The sequence below is a fragment of the Myxine glutinosa genome, chromosome 1, assembly GCF_964187855.1.
Source record: "Myxine glutinosa chromosome 1, kmMyxGlut1.1, whole genome shotgun sequence".
Classification (NCBI taxonomy): Eukaryota; Metazoa; Chordata; class Myxini; order Myxiniformes; family Myxinidae; genus Myxine; species Myxine glutinosa.
Genome location: NC_136261.1, coordinates 183,506,145 through 183,527,024, shown reverse-complemented (window position 1 = coordinate 183,527,024; position 20,880 = coordinate 183,506,145). Strand labels below are relative to the sequence as shown.

Sequence of the window (20,880 nt, the reverse complement as noted above, 5' to 3'; positions counted from 1 at the left end):
TCAACAATCCTCTCCAAGAAGTTCTGTCGCTCAAGCTTTTGGGTCTCACTATCTGCCATGATCTTTCTTGGGAAAACCACATTTCCAAGCTGGCCTCCAAAGCCAGTCGCCGACTGGGCATCCTCCGTCGTGTGAAGTCCTTCCTTGGCACACCTGAGCTCCTCACCACATACAAGGCTTTCATCCGCAGCTCAATGGAATACTGTTCCCCCCTCTGGGCTGGTGCTCCTGCCTCACACCTGCTCGGCTTCATGCTGTTGAGGCCAAAGATTTCAGAATCATTGGAATCTCCTGCGATGTAGTCAACTCCGAGGGCCTTTCACTCACTCACCGCAGGCAGGTTGGTGGTCTTTCTGTCTTCTACCGACTCCTCTCCGGCCTTGCTCCCCCAGCTCTCTCTGTGCTCTGTCCCCCCAATATTCCTTCAGGTCGCACAAGATCTGCCTTCAACCCTCTTATGGTTAAACTGCCAAAGTCTAGGCTCTCTGCTCACCTTCACTCTTTCATTCCCCTTTTCTCCCGCCTCTGGAACAAACTCCCCCACTCCCTTCAATCCCACTCCTCCCTCCAGGTCTTTAAAACAGCTGTTCACCACCATCTCTTATCTTCCCCCATCGAAAACCTTGATCTTTTCTACCCCCGGTAATTCACCCCAGAGTCCTTGCAGTGTTCATATGTTTTATTCCTCTCCCACCTCCCCCCAAGTCCTCCCGATGTCCCTGCTCTCAAATGTTGTGTTTGTGTCCTTCCCCCTCTCTCCCCATCTTGTCTGCCGCTCCCCTTGTTTTTTGTGTTTTGTGTGTCGGTTTGTCTTTTTGTGTGATTAATGTTAGCTCTTTCACGAGCCTCGATCTTGTATTAAAAAAAAAAAAAAGAAAAAAAAAAGTTTCATGATATTTGTTATATTATATCACCTTTATCTATCAATATTGTTGAAATGCAGATCAAATAGCTTTATGTTGAAATATGTTGAAAAAGTCAAAACTTTACATGGGGTGTACTTACTTTTTCACGTGACTGTATTGTTGCGGATTTGGGGGTCGGCGCTCCCCTTACCAAGGAGGGGTTAATCCCCTTGTCTTTTAAGCTGGCCGTCCCCCCGATCCTGGAAACTATAACGCTCCTCTGCAGTCGAGATTGGCCAGGGTGATTGGTCAATGGAGGTCCCAAATACCTGCGTGCCAATCTCTCCGCAAAGCAGGGAGATAATTCCCGTTCGGACCACGGACAAGATGGAATTTGCCGAGCGGTTAGCAATCCAAAGCCCGAGCCATTAACAAAAGGACTAAACCCGATTAAAGCGGTTCCGAATCGTGCCACAGGTACTCAATGGAGAGAAAAGACGAAGACGATCGAATAAGGAGAAAACAGAAAGAACAGGGCAATTTATTAACACTTTGTACAATTAGAAGAGGAAACGAAAGAAGGGAATGTACAAGGAAGAGGAAGAAGCAGACACAGGGCAATCTTAAACAGTCTTAATGATCACGCCCCAGGACAACACAAACAGACTTACATGGAAGGAGTAATGGTGGCAGGGAGGGAAGGTCCAAGCAGAAGGACGGCGTGGGCTCCGGCTCCAATCCACGCTCCGCTCCGGTTCCGATCCACACTCCAGGTCCGCGACGAAACCCGGGAAGTAGCGCTGCTCGTATATTGTTGCACGCGAGCGGACCTTACTTAGCGGGGTTCATATATCGGGGAAGGTATTCGGGTTTCTCTCCCTCAACGTTCATAACGTGCTGCAGTTCAACAGAATTCCCCGGCGCAGTCCGATACGATTGATGGCTCCTCGGCGCTGTCCTCTCCGTAACGTGTCAATCAACCCTCCCCTGCGCAGTCCGTAATAGAGCTTCGCGCTCGCGCTTATATCTCGCGCGTTGAAATCAAGCCGCCTTCATAGGGCTACGCCCACTAGCGAGCTTACCTCAGCCCTGGTTGGTCGGCGAGGGCTCGCTGGCTCCACCTTTGATGATGAGTTGACGGGGGGGCCACGCCTCCTCCCCGCGCTCCGCCCTTCTTCGCCAGCCTGACCGCGTGCGCAATGGCGTTTGATGCAGCGAACGCTGCTAGCAAGCAAGCGCTAAGGCGCGTAATAGCAAGAGAGAGACAACCCCCGCTTGTAGGTGCGCATGATGGAGTAGCTTGGAGAGAGAGAGATCAAAATGCACGGGATTGAAGGACCTATCTTATTTAATTAATACAACGCAGATTCAAACTATGGGAAACAGAGCCTTACCTGAAACACATACTAATGAAATAACTAGAGTTCCTATGGTGCCCTACGTGTTGTATATGGACTAATTAGGGTGCGACCTTTAACCTTTTGAAGATGGGAATATTTACAGGGAATTGTTTAGAATGGATGTATGTATGTATTGGATGTATGTGTATGTTTAGAAATATATATATATATATATATATATATATATATATATATATATATATATATATATATATATATATATATATATATATATATATATATATACATACGTATGTATGTATGTATGTATGTATGTATGTATGTATGTGTATATATATATATATATATATATATATATATATATATTGTTACGGACCGCGGATAAAATGTTGTTTTGCCGAGCGGATGGCACCGCGGCCCTAACAGTTACCCCGACTAACCCGATTCCTGAACGTTGGCCGAATCGCGCCACAGATATTCAATGGGGAAACCTCTAAAGCGACCGAATGTAAAGAGGAAGAAGAAGAAGACGTACAGAAGAGTAACAGGATTTATTATCTACACACACTAAGCAAAAGGAGCAGTCAAGGTTATATACAGGGAAAATGGAAAAAAACAGGTGACAGTGCAAATATTAACTTATACAAGCTTACTTATACCCAGGGACAAGACAAAAGACAGACTACGAACACACTTACACGGGGGATGATGATAGGAATGGCAGGAGGTGGATGGCTGGAGGGGGAGGAAGGGTCAGGTCCCTGCAAACGGCAGGGCTGGAGGTGACAGCTCCGACTCCTCGCGTTCTTGGCAGGAAAACCTCGGTGGCGTCGACACAACTCTTGGTGTCCCTTTTTGTGCTCCCCCTCAACTCAACCCTCACAAGGCTTTCTGTCTTTCTTGGCTTCACTCTGCCTCACTCCGCCTCACTTCTCTTTACTTCTCCCACTCTCTTTTGTAACCAACTCTCTTTCTGCCACCAACCACCAACCAACGTTCTGACGCGCCTTTCTTTGCACGTCTCTCGCTTGGTCCAACCACCTCTTTCTCTCTTGCTTGGTCCAACCATGCACTCGGCTCTTGCGCGTGCACTTTTATAGCGCCTCAGGCGATCAAGCCGCCGGCCTTCAGGACACGCCCCTCGGTGAGCTCGCTTCGGCCCTGATTGGTGGGCACAGGCCCTCTGACTCCACCCTTGATGACGATGGGCGGGCATGCCCTTCTTCCCCGAGCTGAGCACATGCTTAATGGAGGCAATTGTAGTTGGCAATGCGAATGGCAATTGACGAAAAGGGAATGTGAACGGAATCTACTCTTATTTCACTTGGTGCAATGGAGTGTCATCTTAATGGAAGACAAGGCCTTACCCTGATACACATAATAAGGAAATAAACTACTGAACAGGGATATTATGGTGTCCTTCATGTATGCTTTATGGAACTAACTACGGGAACGCCCTTTGACCTTTATACAACACTGGAGTAAGGAGGGCGATATTTTAACAACAATTTACTATACAATAAAAAAACACAATAAAAAAAACACAATCCTCATATCTACAACAATAAATATATATATATATATATATATATATATATATATATATATATATATACAGTATATATATACAGTATATATATATATATATATATATATATATATATATATATATATGTTGGAACCCATCTGTGGATCGGTCGCATCGGCCGATGGGTCTGACCCGTTTGCGGATCCGCAGATGGGCGACCCATCTGTGGATGCACGAGAAATGACAATGCAGACCCTTCGGTCGATGGGTCTGCGCCATCTGCGGATGTGTTGTTCACCTTGAAGGAATGTGTATGCATCAATGATGGATGAGTATGTTTATTTGAACCTAAAAATAAGCAATTGATGTCATAAATGTTTATAAAGCAGTCCGTGACATGTGGTTTGTCGATAACCGTTTGTCGATAAGATAAAAATAAGATAATGTCGCTCCATTTAAAAACGCTGGTCTACTTCGCTGGTGGCACTGGCAGACTCAGCTCTCCATTGTTTATATAGCAATTCCTGGCATGCCTTAATCACCCCAAAGCTAAAGATGAAGGTGTGGCTTCGTAATCGGGGCATTGTCAATTATATAAACACAATAACGCATTATGTGATTCTATGAGGCCCTCAGTGTGATTCTATGAGGCCCTATGTGATTCTATGAGGCCCTCAGCGATGGGTCTGACCCGTTTGTGGATCCACAGATGGGTCGCCCATCTGCGGATCCGCAAACGGGTCAGACCCATCGGCCGATGGGACCGATCCACAGATGGGTTCCAACATATATATATATATATATATATATATATATATATATATATATACACCCGAAGTATAATAACATGACCCTTTCTGCTGCTCTCGTAGAAAGTGGGTGAACTAGCATACTAAAAAACGCAATTTTGTGTCGGTCTATCTGTCTGTCTGACCACGATACATTCAGTTGTTACTTATCCAATCTAAACCAAACTTGACAGGAGGATTAAGGGTCACACAATGAATGTTGGAGCGAATTAATTTGCCCCATCCCCAAGGGAATTTACCACCTTGGGTGAAATCTCTGTTAAGGTGTATATGTGTTAAGACAGCTAATCATGGCATTTTTCCAAGTCCGTTTCTAATAACAAAAATAATAACAACACGAATGATAACAGCGTAATATTAATGTTATTACAAAACAAAACTATAACGGCACTCAGTAGAGGGTATACCTCCGCCTAGTGAACAGTTTACGTTTTGTATCCCACTGAGAGGCCGGATCTGGATTCAGACCGGAACCAAAATCGAATCGACTTGTTCTTGTCACCGAACCAACTCGTCCACCAAGTTTATTCATAACTCGTCCATAACTCTTTTAAATATCATGTTATATATCGCTTTTCACCCAATCTCTCAATGGTGAAGATTCACTTTATAAATTCTACTAGCCGGTTCCGTATCCAGATCTTCACCAAAATTGAATTGATTCTTTCTTGACACACACGACCTGTCCAACAAGTTTCGTCAAAATCCATCCATAACTTCTTGAGATATCCTGCTATATGTTGGTTTTAGCCCTATCTCCAAATGGTGAAGAATCACTTAAAAATTAAATAATTCTCATATCCGAATCCATATTCAGATCTTCACCAAAATCGAATCTGTTTGTACTTGTCAGACACTCAACCGGTCCACCAAGTTTAGTCCAAATCCGTCTCCAACTTTTTGAGATGTGAATCCGGATCTTCACCAAAATCTAACCATTTCGTCCTTGTCACATATGCTACCTCTCTGGCAAATTTCGTCCGAATCTGTCCACAACGTTTTGAAATATCTTGTTCACAAACGGACAGACAAACAGACAGACAGGGGTGAAAAGATAACCTCCATCCACCTTTGGTGGCGGAGGTAATTAATACTAATAGTATCCTCGTTACCCAAGGGGTTTTTCCTCCTTGAACAAATGCCATGTTAACATTTATAAATAGCTTATCAGAGAGTTTTGTGGGGCATCCCAAAAATATTATAAACCACAAACACATGTGCTTACCTTTTCAACCAGTCGCTACTGCTGGTTAACACGAAACTGAAAAGGAGGAAACCCGGGGTGTGTTCAGTTACCAAGCAACTAGCGAAAGCCCTCGCCAAGTCAGCCGTTCCTTTAATTAACGGTTTTGAATTGAGTCCTTGCCCAAACCACTTGGCGAGCGCTCTAAAAGAAACTTGCTAATTCAACACACCCCTGTTGTTCTTGAGACCCGAGCCTAGATCTACTGTAATCTATATATCCCAGAGAGGAAAGAAAATACCATGACCCTTCCTGCCGCTCCCGTACGGAGTGGGTGTACTTGTTAATAAAATATACATTTTTTAAATCTGTTGTTTTCATCAAGTTTAGTTTGAGTACAAAGGGAATGAGGACAGGCTTTGCATTTGGAGATGCGTCCCCGTTTTTATGATGTATTTGTTTTGTTTTGCTTCAAATAATTGGAAATTACGATTGCTTTGCTTTAAACTTTACCTGCTGTCAAACTACTGGGATGTAACAAGCAAGAGGAAATCGATAACATTCATTTTTCAATATTAATTTGTAGAAGTCTTAAACACCCATTTATGTTTGGTCATGTATCTTTAATATCCTTCGTTGATTTATTTTGGCCTTGATCCATCTCTCCTTGAAATGATCCCAACCATTTCCAAGGATCAATATTCAGGTTTTCATTCTGCCATTAATGTCAGTGTGTTGAGGAGAGAGCACGAATCATTGGTTTACAATAAACATTCTGTAGTCTCTTGACTAATTAAACCGTCATTACTGCCAAAGAAGCTTCTCTTTATATCCCTTGCACTAGTGAACTAACACAGCCCAAGCCAATAATTTCATATGCTGAGTTGAATGTCCAAAAAGTTCTTGTATGACCAGTCATTCATCACAATGAAGGTTGCGGTGCCATTATTAAGTGCCACACACCAACCACCCATTACCACCTCCCTTTATATTATTACTAGCAGAAGTACCCGGCGTTGCCGGGTGGGGGATGGTGGGGGAGGGGGGCAGAGGGGGGCAGAGGGGGGGAGGAGAGAAGGGGGGAGGGTGAAGGGGGAAAGGGGGGAAGGGGGGTAAGAGGAGGGTAGGGGGTGGAGGCAGGAGAGGAAGGGGGTTCATGTATATGCTGGTGGGTGAATGTGGCTCACGTTTCTGAGTTAAGTGTGATGCCGATAAGGAAGAAGAAGAAGCCGTACTACCAAATTCGTACACTTCCGGTGTTGTTTGATTTATTTGTATTCAAATGTCTGGTGATTGTTTTGTATTTATTTATGCGAATGTGTACTTGTATATAACTGTCATTAATTTTAAAAGGCTTCGGCACTATCGAGCGATTTTTAAAAACAAAAAAAACTTTTTAAAAACCCATCTTTTTCACTTCTTTTTTTTTGCCTAAAACACTCCCAGGCACTCACTGATGAACCTCTGAAAGTTTGACGAAGATCCGTTCAGCCATCTCTGAAAAAAATGGCGACACACAGACAGACACACAGACAGACATCTCTCTTATATAGTAGATCATCAACTTTGTGTAGATATTGAGTGTAATTTCCAAGTCGTGGGCAAGGACCAAAACATGGAGTCTCCACTCTGATCCTCCCACAACCATTATGACATCAGTGTTTTGTGGTTTATCGAACAAGCCAATATTGAACCACTGCATGAAGTAGTTCCTTTTCCTTCCTCAATAATGAGGTGGTTGATTATGTTTCTGTTTGTGCATTGCTTTGTGTAACTGAAGTGCTACCTGAAAGGTGGATTATAATATTTCTATATAAGACTTTGATTTGATTTGCTGTTCTGTATGAAGTGAAATTTGGTGTTTGTAAGTCATAAATGGTGGGCTGCAATGGCTATTGAAGAAAGGTGTACCCAATGTATTAATTGATGAACCTTTTGTTTGGTATTCACTGGGAATACATTTTGGCTAATTTGGAGAAGTGCATGCCAACTTCAGTGTGTGCAGATCACAATATAAACGGTGTGTGTGTGTGTGTGTGTGTGTGTGTGTGTGTGTGTGTGTGTGTGTGTGTGTGTGTGTGTGTGTGTGTGTGTGTGTGCTTGGTTTTGCACGTGGTGTGCAGAGTCAGTGATTACATGGACCTCACAGCAGCTGAGCTGGTTGGCAAAAACTGCTACCATTTCGTGCACGCCCATGATGGTGATGGTCTCCGGGACTGCCACACTCATTGTATGGTTTTCACAATTCTAAAGTACCTTTGTTACATTCACATTCCACATGATCTTCCACATCACTTGCTGTGCTCATGACATCCTTCCATCCCCACCCTCAAGTCACTCATTGTGTGTCTACCCTCCCCCCCCCCCCCAAACCTAGGCTAGTTGTGCATCAATGATAACCCCTCCCCTACCCCCCCAATACCATCTCACCTATTGTGTTGTGTGCGTGACCCCCACCAGCGTCCCCTCTCTCCATATCACTCACTATTGGGGTCAGCCCTTTGTCTTACTTGATATGTGCATCAACCTCTTTCACCTTTCTCACTGCATCTCTGCAAGTGTGACCCTTCCCCTCTTCCCCTCCCTCTCTCCTCCTCATTTGATGAGCACATGACCTTCCTTGCCCCCACCACCTCATACTGTGTGCATACCCCCACTCTTTCTCTCTCGTTATACTTGTGACTCATTCACTTCACCAGCTGTACATGTAACCCCCCATTTCCCTACTCAATCTCAATCACTATGACTATGACATACTCCCCCTCTCTGTCTCATTTGCATTGTATCACTGCCTCCTCTTCTCCACTTCACTTTCATTGTGCATGTGACCCAAGCTCCACTCTCTTCCCCAGTCTCACTCATTGTGGGTGTTACACAGCCCCCCCCCCCCATCCCAACCTAACCTGATATGTGCATAACCCCTAGTCGCCTCACTTCTGTGTGCATGACCACCCGACCACCCCTCCCCTTCCCCCCACAACCTCTTTCTCTATGTGTATGACACTTCTCTCCCCATTCTATCTCATTCACGATGTTCATCCTCCCAAGCCTTTATGATGCCTCCTCACCCCTCACCACCCCACTAACCCCCCCAACCTCCCCCCCCCCCCCCCCAACCCTGTTTTCCATCTTCCAACTACCCATGTGCTCAGATCCTCTCTGCTTTTATTCACATCACTGGTAATTTTATGATTAAAACTGTGATTTTTCAAAATTATGATAAGTTTTTATGAAACCCGATCATTTTAACCACGACGTACACATTATTTTATCAGACTCTTATAAAAGTGAGATGTTGGGTCTGGATTATTGATCTCACCATCTTCCTCTCCTGATAAAATCAATAAGATTTAAATTGCTTTTGTGAGGTAGAATGTTCATAAGGTCATATTTTATGGATGCAATTTTAGTTTAAACAAAACTCTGCAACGTTCCATCTGCTCCGTCCTCCTCTCTTCCTGTTTGTAGTGCAGGGGTCACGGATCACAGAGTAGTTAAATGGCAAACGGAGAGAGGGCAGTGGACTGGCATTGGAGAAGAGAAACCCAAATGGCACAAATTGGCAGAGGACAGACAGACATGACAATAATTAGGGACACAGACACAGCACGGTGGGATAGAAGATGACAGATGGACGAGGGGCATAATAACAGACACGACAGCCAATAAATAGGGTTGTGACAAACAGAGGAAGTTATAGGTGAATGGAGGGGAAAGCACATTGAGGATATAGAAGATCAAAGTTATACATGGAAGAAAAAACAACATGGCGGTGGGTCACCACCTTAAAAGGACTAAAGGAAAGAGCAAGATTTATTACTTGCAAAATCGAAGATTTTTCAAGTATATTGGTCGGTTGCGTTTGTGGTTCTGTCTGTCTGTCTGTCTCTGTCTGTTTGTCTGTCTGTCTGTTTGTCTGTCTGTTTGATTGTTTGTCACCGGCCTACAGGTCACAATTTCCAACCGATCTTCACGAAACCTTCACCAAATGGTAGAGTTGGTCAAAAGCAAGAAGCCTATTGTTTTTGGGGTCAAAAGGTCAAAAGGTCAACATAGGCCAAAGGTCACCAACTTTGCTAAATTTCTAAAATCCTCATTTTTCATCCAATTGACTTGAAATTTGAAGAGGACTTGCATATCTGGTCACTCAATTCAACCAATAAGTATTTTTGAGGTCAACATAGGCCAAGTATAAAAAAATCCTCAAATTTCATCTGATTGAATTGAAAATTGAACAACATTTGCAGATTGAGTCACTAAATAGGGGAAGTAACTATTTTTGAGGTCAAAAGGTCAAAGGTCAACTCAAGGTCAACCCTCCAAAATCATCATTTATCATCTGAAAAATCGTCACTTTTCTTCCTATTGACCTGAGCTTTGATCAAGATTGTCAATTTTTATCTTGATGAAATGGACAATTTGCTGTATCAATATAATTTTTTTTCTTGGGGGAGGGGGAAAGCGGGTTTTGCAAGTATCGTGCTCCATACGACGTCTTCTTGTTACTTGCAAAATCGAAGATTTTTCAAGTATATTGGTCGGTTGTGTTTGTGGTTCTGTCTGTCTGTCTGTTTGTTTGTTACTTGCCGGAAAAGATTCCGGCAAGTATGTTGATCTGTTCGTTTGTCTGTCTGTCTGTTTGTCTGTCTGTCTGTTTGCAGCACTACGTCTACACCGTTGCACATGGAATCGCCAAACTTTGCACCCGTATTTGTCTTGCCCTGGAAGAGACTGTGCCCAATTGATGACGTCAGTCACGTGGTTCGGCCGTCATCTTGGAAAAACCGAAAAATTTTGCACCTCTATATCTCCGAAAGTGCTGTACTGAAAAAATTGAGACATGGCTCATTATAAAGAACTCTCCATGGGGAATAAAATATGTGAATGATGACGTCATCAGTCACGTGGTTCGGCCGCCATCTTGGAAAAACCGAAAAAATGTGCACCTCCATATCTCCGAAAGTGCTGAATATAAAAAATTGAGACATGGCTCATTGTAAAGAACTCTCCATGGGGAATAAAATATGTTAATGATGACGTCATCAGTCACGTGGTTCGGCCGCCATATTTGTCCTAAATGGCCGATAAAAAAGAAAATTCAGGCAAGTCCTCGGTCTCTGACCGATTTTTCATTTGTCTGTTTGTCTGTTTGTCACCAGCCTACAGATCACAATTTTCAACCGATCTTCACGAAACTTCACCAAATGGTAGAGTTGATCAAAAGCAAGAAGACTATTGTTTTTGGGTTTAATAGGTCAAAAGGTCAACATAGGCCAAAGGTCACCAACTTTGCTAAATTGCTAAAATCCTCAATTTTCATCCGATCGACTTGAAATTTCAAGAGGACTTGCATATCTGGTCACTGAATTCAACCACCAAGTATGTTTGAGGTCAACATATGGTCAACATACGCCAAATTTCTAAAATCCTCAATTTCATCCAATTGACTTGAAATTTGAAGAGGACTTGCATATCTGGTCACTGAATTCAACCACCAAGTATATTTGAGGTCAACATTGGCCAAAACGTCAACATGGGCCACATTTCTAAAATGCTCAATTTTCATTTGATAGGCTTGAAATTCTGAGAGTATTTACATATATGGTCACTGAATTCAACCACCAACTATTTTTGAGGTCAACATAGGCCAAGTTTTTAAAATCCTCAATTTTCATCCGATCGACTTGAAAATTGAACAGCATTTGCACATTGAGTCACTAAATTAAATAGGGAAACTAATTATTGTTGAGGTCAAAAAGTCAAAGGTCAACTGAAGGTCAACCTTACAAAATCATCATTTTTCATCTGAAAAATCGTCACTTTTCTTCCTGTTGACCCGAGCTTTGATCAAGATTGTCAATTTTAATCTTAATGAAATGGACAATTTGCTGTATAAATGGAATATATTTTTTTCTTGGGGGTGGGTGGCGGATTTTGCAAGTATCATGCTCTGCATGATGTCTTCTTGTTTATTTATTATTTTTAGGATTTTCTTTCGATAGGAAGATTGGACATATGTAGGGAGGCAATTCCACACCTTTCACCCGATGCTTTGTGACGAACAACGTTGGAACCAAGAGAAATACAAACAGAATCTTCACAAAGCACCATCTTTAAATGGGCAGTGTATATAATGATGTCATCTTTTACAAACGTTTACATCATCGCCAGTTCTGACAAAACTTCTAACCTTACGATGCATGCCAAGTCTAACTGTAAATCTTCCAATGGCCTAACAGATTGGCTGTCATTGACAATTTCAAGAGCAAGTGTCAGTAACAAAATTTGGTGTCACATGCTCCGAACATGTGCAGATAACGTACAAATGTCGACAAAACCAGAGTCTGGTCAAACACAGGACACCATTCTCTCTCTCCCGAAGATCAATTTACAACATTCCGTGAGATTTCCAACAGGCGGTAATTCTTTATTTGGTTCTCCTACTTTTCTTTTCTTTTTGACGCGGGACTCACACAAGGCCAATGATGGAGAGCTTCAAATGTTTTGAGACTTCCCAGGCTTCCTGTATAAAAAAACGTCCTCCTCTACCCCTCTAAAGAATCAACAACAGAAGGTAATTTGTTCTGCTTCCCTGTCTAAGGTGCAAGTCGTCACGCTAAATGCCTTGTGAAAAAAAAATTGCATTTCCTTTCCAGAAACGGCTCTTTCTTGGTAGGTGTTATCTCAGAATTGCCATCCCATTTAGATTCATGCCATATAGTCTGAACCTTGAAAGCAGCGAGATTTCATCAGGCTACCGAGAGATTAAAACTGCAACACTAATAATATAACGCAAAGCCTGCAGCCATTGAAACATTCAATTTAATTGGGCTCTCTGCTGCTGGAACCAAGACGTCGGAAGCTTTCTGCCCTTTAGCCAGACCTTGAGCTGGAATGTGGTTGTCTCCACGTGTTGTGACAGCTTAATGGTGCTATCTTGCACAAACGCGGTCAGTGGAGTTAATAGAAAGGCCGCAGGTAACGCTGTTTGAAAACAACGTTTCTTCCCCACACGGTCTTGCCTGTTCCTGTGTGTAAGTACATGCAGTGCATTCAGAAAGTATTCAGACCCCTTCACTTTTTTCACATTTTGTTATGTTGCAGCCTTATGCTGAAATCGTTTAAATTATTTTTATCCCTCATCAATCTGCAGAGTGGCCAGACGGAAGCCAAACAGTTCAATCTTAGTTTCATCAGACCACAGAATCTTGTTTCTCACAGTCTGAGAGTCCTTTTGGTGCTTTTTTGCAATTTCCAAGCGGGCTTTCATGTGTCTTTCACTGACGAGAGGCTTCCGACTGGCCACTCGGCCATAAATCCCAGATCGGTGGATTGTTGCAGTGATGTTTGTCCTTCTGGAAGTTTCTCCCATCTCCACACAGGATCTCTGGAGCTCAGCCAGAGTGCCCATCGGGTTCTTGGTCACCTCTCTTACCAAGGCCCTTCTCCCCCCGATTGCTCAGTTTGGCCGGGCGGCCAGCTCTAGGAAGGTGGCTCTAGCTCTAGGCCAGCCAGCTCTAGGAAGGAAGGCTCTAGGAAGGTGGCTCTAGCTCTAGGCCAGCCAGCTCTAGGAAGGAAGGCTCTAGGAAGGTGGCTCTAGCTCTAGGCCAGCCAGCTCTAGGAAGGAAGGCTCTAGGAAGGTTGTTCCAAACTTCTTCGATTTAAGAATTATGGAGGCCACTGTGCTCTTTGGAACCTTCAATGCAGCAGAATTTTTTTTTGTAGACATCCCCAGATCTGGGCCTCGACACAATCCTGTCTCTGAGCTCTGCAGGCAGTTCCTTCGACCTCATGGCTTGGTTTTTGCTCTGATATGCATTGTCAGCTGTGAGACCTTATATAGACAGGTGTGTGCCTTTCCAAATCATGTCCAATCAATTGAATTTACCACAGGTGGACTCCAATCAAGGTGTAGAAACATCTCAAAGATGATCAAGAGAAATGGGAGGCACGTGAGCTAAATTTCAAGTGTCATAGCAAAGGGTCTGAATACTTATGTAAATGTGATATTTCAGTTTTTCTTTTTAATAAATTTGCAAAACTTTCTAAAATCCTGTTTTCTCTTTGTCATTATGGGGTATTGAGTGTAGATTGATGAGGAAAAATGAATTTAATCGATTTCAGCATAAGGCTGCAACATAACAAAATGTGAAAAAAGTGAAGGGGTCTGAATACTTTCTGAATGCACTGTATACAAGACTCTGCCAACAGTCTTTGTACTTATTCAAATCCGTTTGTGGCTGTCACTTGGTTTGCTAAATTTGTTCTTTCGGTTCGGGCATGGCACCGCTGTTTTGTGGTGTCGAACTGAGTGATTACTTTTATTTATTTTTACAAGGTCGAAGGCTTGTGGAAGAACTGTAACACGAACCACGCACGCACATGCAGACAAATACGTGAGACAACGCCGGAATTTGACCAGGCACGCACGGCCACTGAGCTTTGATGAAGTGACGTCACATCCCAAAGCACTCTGAGTAATCGAGACGCCATATTGATGACGTCGCTTTTCATTTCACATTTAGGTGGGGGGGGGGGGGCATTAAATTAGACATTTACTCTTCCGAATGGAAGCTATCTGATGCAGTTTGTCCGTGCTCTATCCTTTAATGCCGAATGTTAACCATGAAAGCATCATGTATATTTTTTGAAATATTTGGTACGAGCAAGAGTACCCAGCGTTGCCCGGGGGGGGGGGGGGGGGGCAGGGGAGGAGGAGGAGGGAGGAGGCAGGAGAGGGAGAGGTGAGGAAGGGATGTGGGGAGTGGAAGGGGTAAGGGTGCGAGAGGTGAGGTGAGGGGTGAGGGAGGCGAAATATATACTACATATGCATATTTGGGGGGGGGGGGGGTGGCTTTGACAAGCCCCTCCGTTTTGGGGGAGGGGGATGAGAAGGAGAAAAAAATGTACCTGTGCAAAGAGTGCTTTAACCCCAGTGTCGCCCAGGTAAAAAGGAAATTGTAATGTCCTCTTACCTCAGTGTTGCCCAGGTAAAAAGGAAAATTGTAATATCCTCTGCCACCAACACCAGGTGGCGCTACACGGTACACATTTACATCGAGAATTTACGCCTCTCTCCTGGTCCCCCACATCCCCGAATGAGGCCGCAGCCACATAGCCTATGTTACCCCCCAGGCAAAGTTGTATTTGTATTTGTACCCCAAGTACAGTATATAGGTGTTTATAGCTGGAGTACCCGGCATTGTTCAAGGGAAAAAGAAGCATTAACATATTTGAAATGAGGGCAAATATAATGGAAAACCAATTACATCCAAATCAGAATCCATCACAAATGTCAAATCATCATTTTCCCTTTTTGTTGAATATATGCTGGTGAATGTACAGTTGATCTCGTTTCTGAGTTAAGTATGATGAGGTTCAGGAAGAAGAAGAAGCCTTACTACCAACATCGTACACTTCCAGAACAGTTTGATTTATTTGTGTTCAAATGTTTGCGAATTATTTTCTATTTATTTATATGAATGTGTACTTGTATATAATTATAACTGTCATTAATCAAAAAGCTCGGGCATGAAAGAGTGATTTTTAAAAAAATGTTAAAAACGAGCTTTTTTTTCTTCTTTTTTTTCTTTTTTGCCTAAAACACTCCCTGACACTCACTGATGGACCTCTGAAAGTTTGACGAACATCCGTTCAGCCATCTCTGAGAAAGATGGCGACACACACAGACAGAGCAACGGCTCTCTTATATAGTAGACTAGCTGAATGCACCCGGCGTTGCGCGGGTTCTTTTGTTATTACGTGAGATTGATTCAAGAGAAGCTGTGATTCTGATTCTGTGAGATTTATCTGTGAGATCAAAAAGGAATAGAACACGGCCTTGCGAAGCAGCGGAGTTTGACTATCCGGCCGCGGCCGCATTTCGTTCATTTACTACTATAATTCAGCTTTTACTCGCGGCCGTAGAAGATTGACTACTGTAATTCAGCTCAGCTTTTAATTGCGAAATGGGCCGAGCCCGGGTGAGGCGGCCTCGACCGGCCTCGCCACCTAGCCTATAACCTTCCCGGGGCCTGTCCCGACATTTTTGGTTTCAGAGGTTTCCTCCTATCTTTCACCGTTCAGGAGATTAGCGCGTGCAGACAAACAAACAAACAAACAAAACTTTCTTTTATACATATAGATTAGCGAAAGTACTCGTCTCCAGTAACAGGAAAGCAAGCAAAGGTATCCGTCCCCAGTGACGGAAAAAGTTTAAGTTGTTCTTTCAATTTAAATTATTTCATGGACTTTAAAAAGGCTAATTGTGTTTCACTCTTCCTATGATTCAGAACCAGAGCTCTGAGCTATGTATACCCCCCACCGCGAAATTGTGGTGAACATTGGGCGGCGAGTTGAGCAAGTGTGTGCGCATGTTCGCGAGAACGCACATGTCTTTTGCAGTTAAGGATTTACAGAGACAGGGAAAAAGCAGAGAGAGAAAGAGAGAGAGCAGAGAAGCAAATGAAGGCTCTATAAAGTTTTCAAATCGAGTTAACACATAATTGTCATGGATAGAATGATTAGGAGAAGTCCTCACACAGAGAAAAATGTAAATAACAGCCATCTTTATTACACACTAGCAAAAGTACCCGGCGTTGCCTGGCAACGTTTGTCGCTCCTCCCACCCCATTCCTCTCCTTCATCCCACCACTACCCCTGCCCTCTCACACCACAACGCTCCTCCTTCCAGACTCCCACCGCACTCTTGCCCTCCCTCCCACCATCTCTCACTCCCCCTCCCTCCAGACTCTTGCCCCACCCTTTCTCATCCCTCCTTCCATCCCAACACTCCCTCTGGACTCCCACAAATATAATTATTTTACACCACGTAGTGGAATAGAAGTATTCAATTAAAGTCAATGACGTCATACGCAGTGACACATTTTAGAAAATTACTTCACACCAAGTATTTCTCATGAGGTTACATATTAGGCGACAAACCTCACACAGATGTAATCATGGCAGTTACAAGCTGCAATGGAACTGAAATAAGGGTCAAAATAGTGGAATAAAAGTAATCTGTGCTGTCTTTCCCTCGCGGTCCCCCTGTACTGTCTTTCCCTCGTGGTCCCCCTGTGCTGTCTTTCCCTCGCGGTCCCCCTGTACTGTCTTTCCCTCGTGGTCCCCCTGTGCTGTCTTTCCCTCGTGGTCCCCCTGTACTGTCTTTCCCTCGCAGTCCCCCTGTGCTGTCTTTCCCTCGCGGTCCCCCTGTACTGTCTTTCCCTCGTGGTCCCCCTGTGCTGTCTTTCCCTCGCGGTCCCCCTGTACTGTCTTTCCCTCGTGGTCCCCCTGTGCTGTCTTTCCCTCGCGGTCCCCCTGTACTGTCTTTCCCTCGTGGTCCCCCTGTGCTGTCTTTCCCTCGTGGTCCCCCTGTACTGTCTTTCCCTCGCAGTCCCCCTGTGCTGCCTTTCCCTCGCGGTCCCCCTGTGCTGTCTTTCCCTCGCAGTCCCCCTGTGCTGTCTTTCCCTCGCAGTCCCCCTGTGCTGTCTTTCCCTCGCGGTCCCCCTGTGCTGTCTTTCCCTCGCGGTCCCCCTGTACTGTCTTTCCCTTGCGGTCCCCCTGTGCTGTCTTTCCCTCGTGGTCCCCCTGTGCTGTCTTTCCCTCGCGGTCCCCCTGTACTGTCTTTCCCTCGTGGTCCCCCTGTGCTGTCTTTCCCTCGTGGTCCCCCTGTGCTGTCTTTCCCTCGCGGTTGTCAGCTCTTTCACGAGCCTCGATTCAGTCTACAAAAAAAAAAAAATTCAATTAAAGTCAGTCATCCGCACACACACACACACACACACACACACACACACACACACACACACACACACACACACACACACACACATACAAGCACACAGTCTGCTATTATTTTTATTTGCCCATGAATTAGCACTGTAACGGAGCACAGGTGACTGAACTGCGTACGCAATACCTCATTGTTCAGGTCACCTTACCACGTCGCTCACTCAGCATTGCCACGTCATAAAAAGACGTGTGAACATCGTGGAGACACACCGCTGGTTTCTTTCAAAATACCACCCATTGCTAGCAAATTCCACCTGTCGCTTCACTGAACATAGAGAAGGAGGGTTCTGCTTCTTCCTTTTCTTCATAAGTTTTAACCCACCTCCTACAAATTACCTGTTTTCCTTCCTGAAAGTCCCTTTGGTGTCCATCTTGTTTATCCCATGTACACTCTCTCTCTTCTACATATCTCCTGATGTCCTTGTAACGGAGCTCATTGTACCCAATGTATTAATTTTAGTGTTAATTAAGTTCACTGGGCATGTATCTTTAATATCTGCACTATCCTTTAATGGTGGTGCAACATCGGGCGGCAAGATAATTACTGTTGTTGTGCTTCCTTCTCTCCCCCTCTTGTCTCCCGCTCCCTTTGTAATATATTTATACGTGTTAGCTCTTATATGAGCCTCGACTTTGTATCCAAAAGTTTTTATGGTGTTTTCAGACCCGCGAGGCTCTATATATGCCAAGTGCCCAGGCATAACAGCTGTGAACGAAGAAGCTTTTAAGACAGGGGTCCTTAACTATTTTTTATTGTGGGCCAAAACCAAAATTCCTCATCACCTAGGGGGCCACACAACCAAAGACATTTTCAACTAGTAAAAGCTACATTCTGTGGACACCATCCCTTTAAAATGTTCTTGCATAAATGTTTACCCCCTAACATTCTTCTCGCAGGCAATTAGGGTCATTAATTTGTGTATATCACACATGTATTCACAAATATTCATCCTCCCCTTATCAGTTTTTACAGGGGGAATGGTACATTCCAGCAAGTTATTTTGTCATGCTGGTTGTAACTGCAGAAATTCCTTTGCTTCAAAATGGACAAACAATTTATTTTTACGTAATAGGTATCACAGTTCATGAAAAATGCCAAACAAATCAAAGGCAGGTTATGTATGATCTTCTGGGTTATGATCTTTCTGGCAGGAGAAAGGGAAAGGAATAAAAAGAATGGGATATGATCAACAGAAACTATAGGGAATGAGCTGCATGGCAGCTGAAAATAATGAAAAGGTTGGCATGGGATTTGATACTGCTGTACGGTAGCTGAAAATGTCTATTGACTTTGACAGGCCTTCAGGGATGAATAGGACTGGGAAGAGTGAAGGAGAGTGGGCTCATTCAATGGGCGATTATACAATAAGTCAGGGTAAGTGGGAAATTGGAGCATTGATAACGGTTAAGTGGATGCACGCGTGGTCTTTTTTTTACAGGGATTTTACTAGTCGTGGAAGTTATTGAATGGCCATGTGTATGACACAAATTTTTTGATCAGGTCCTGCAGCTCAACTATGGAGCAAGAAATACAAATGGTCTTTGAATTCCAAATGCAACCAGAAAGCATCTGAAAACACAAAGCCCGTTCACGTCCGTTTGTATGCAGATGTGTTCTTATTCTTCCGTATGCTCAAAATAACGGACAGTTTTTTAAAAAATACAAAATGAAAATTGATGATTTTATGCAGCTTTGACCTTTGAGCTTCAGATCAAAAAAAAAAAATCGGCTTCTAGCTTTTGATTTGTGAACCAATTCTGTAACCCAATATGCATATTATTAAAATTTCAGGTCAATTGGACGAAAATTGACAATTTAATACAACCATGACCTTTGAACTTTTTATCTAAAAAAAACAATCAGCTTGTAGCTTTTGATTGGTGAACCACTTCAGTGACCCAATATGCGAATTCTTAAAATTTCCGGTCAATTGGATGAAAATTGACAATTTTATGCAACCTTGACCTTTGAAATTTTGATCTAAAAAAACAATCGACTCGATCTTTGATTAGTCAACCTATTCAGTGACCTAATAAGCAAATTCTTTAAATTTCAGGTCAATCAGGTGAAAGTTGGCATTTTTAGGCAACCTTGACCTTTTGATCTGAAAATAAAAAACAATCAGCTTCTAGCTTTTGATTGGTGAACCAATTCAGTGACCCAATATGTAAATTCTTAAAAATTCAAGTCAATCGGATGACAATTGATGATTTTATGGGATGCTGACCTTTTACCTTTTGACCAAATTATTAATTTTTCTTCTCCATATTCTCATAATAAAGCTTTGTTGTAACTTTGATGACAAAACTGAAATGGTAAAATGAAATTTCAGGTCAGCTAGATGAAAATTGATGATTTAAGGTGACACTGACCTTTAACCTTTTGACCTTTTCAAAATTATGAATTTTCCTTCTCTGTATTATTATAATAAAGCTTTGGTGAAAATTTGATGTCAATATCTAAAATGGTTAAAAAAAAAAATGTTATGGCCCAGACAGACACACACACAGACACAGAGACAGACCTTCCAGACTCCCACCAGTTTGTATATATATATATATATATATATATATATATATATATATGTTGGAACCCATCTGTGGATCGGTCCCATCGGCCGATGGGTCTGACCCGTTTGCTGTTCCGCAGATGGGTCGCCCATCGGCCGATGGGCGACCTATCTGTGGATGCACGAGAAATGACAATGCAGACCCATCGGCCGATGGGTCTGCGCCATCTGCGGATGTGTTGTTCACCTTGAAGGAATGTGTTGACAGAATGGTGCTCTTCAATCAGGTACACAGTCATTGGAATTACATGTGGTAGGAATTTGTTGATATTATCGCCAGCTTTTTTGGGTTTACCAGGGAAAACAAGAGCGTTTGTTACTCCAAGAACCGGCAGATCCATGACTTGAAACTGTTTAGATTTCACCCAGTGTCTGAAGTGTGCGCCAACTGGATCACCAGGATTACTTAGATGACTAACAATTTTGTCGTACTTTTCGTCCGTAATAACCAGTGAGCGTTTACTGCCGATAACTTTTGCAACAAGTTCATCACAAACCTGATCACCAGGATTACCATTGATGCATACACATTCCTTCAAGGTGAACAACACATCCGCAGATGGCGCAGACCCATCGGCCGATGGGTCTGCATTGTCATTTCTCGTGCATCCGGCCGATGGGCGACCCATCTGCGGATCCGCAAATGGGTCAGACCCATCGGCCGATGGGACCGATCCACAGATGGGTTCCAACATATATATATATATATATATATATATATATATATATATATATATATATATATATATATATATATATATATATATATATATATATACATATACTGTATATAT

The 20,880-nt window shown here is 43.2% G+C and overlaps 1 protein-coding gene across 1 annotated transcript in view; it reads left to right on the top strand.

Annotated features, from left to right (window-relative positions):
* The window catches only part of LOC137432858 (neuronal PAS domain-containing protein 3-like), a 330,034-nt gene that overhangs the window by 280,753 nt on the left and 28,401 nt on the right, over window positions 1-20,880 (top strand). Inside the window, exon 8 of the mRNA XM_068125156.2 lies at window positions 7,850-7,956. Coding sequence (XP_067981257.2) covers window positions 7,850-7,956 — 107 coding nt within the window. The remainder of the gene's footprint in view (window positions 1-7,849; window positions 7,957-20,880) is intronic.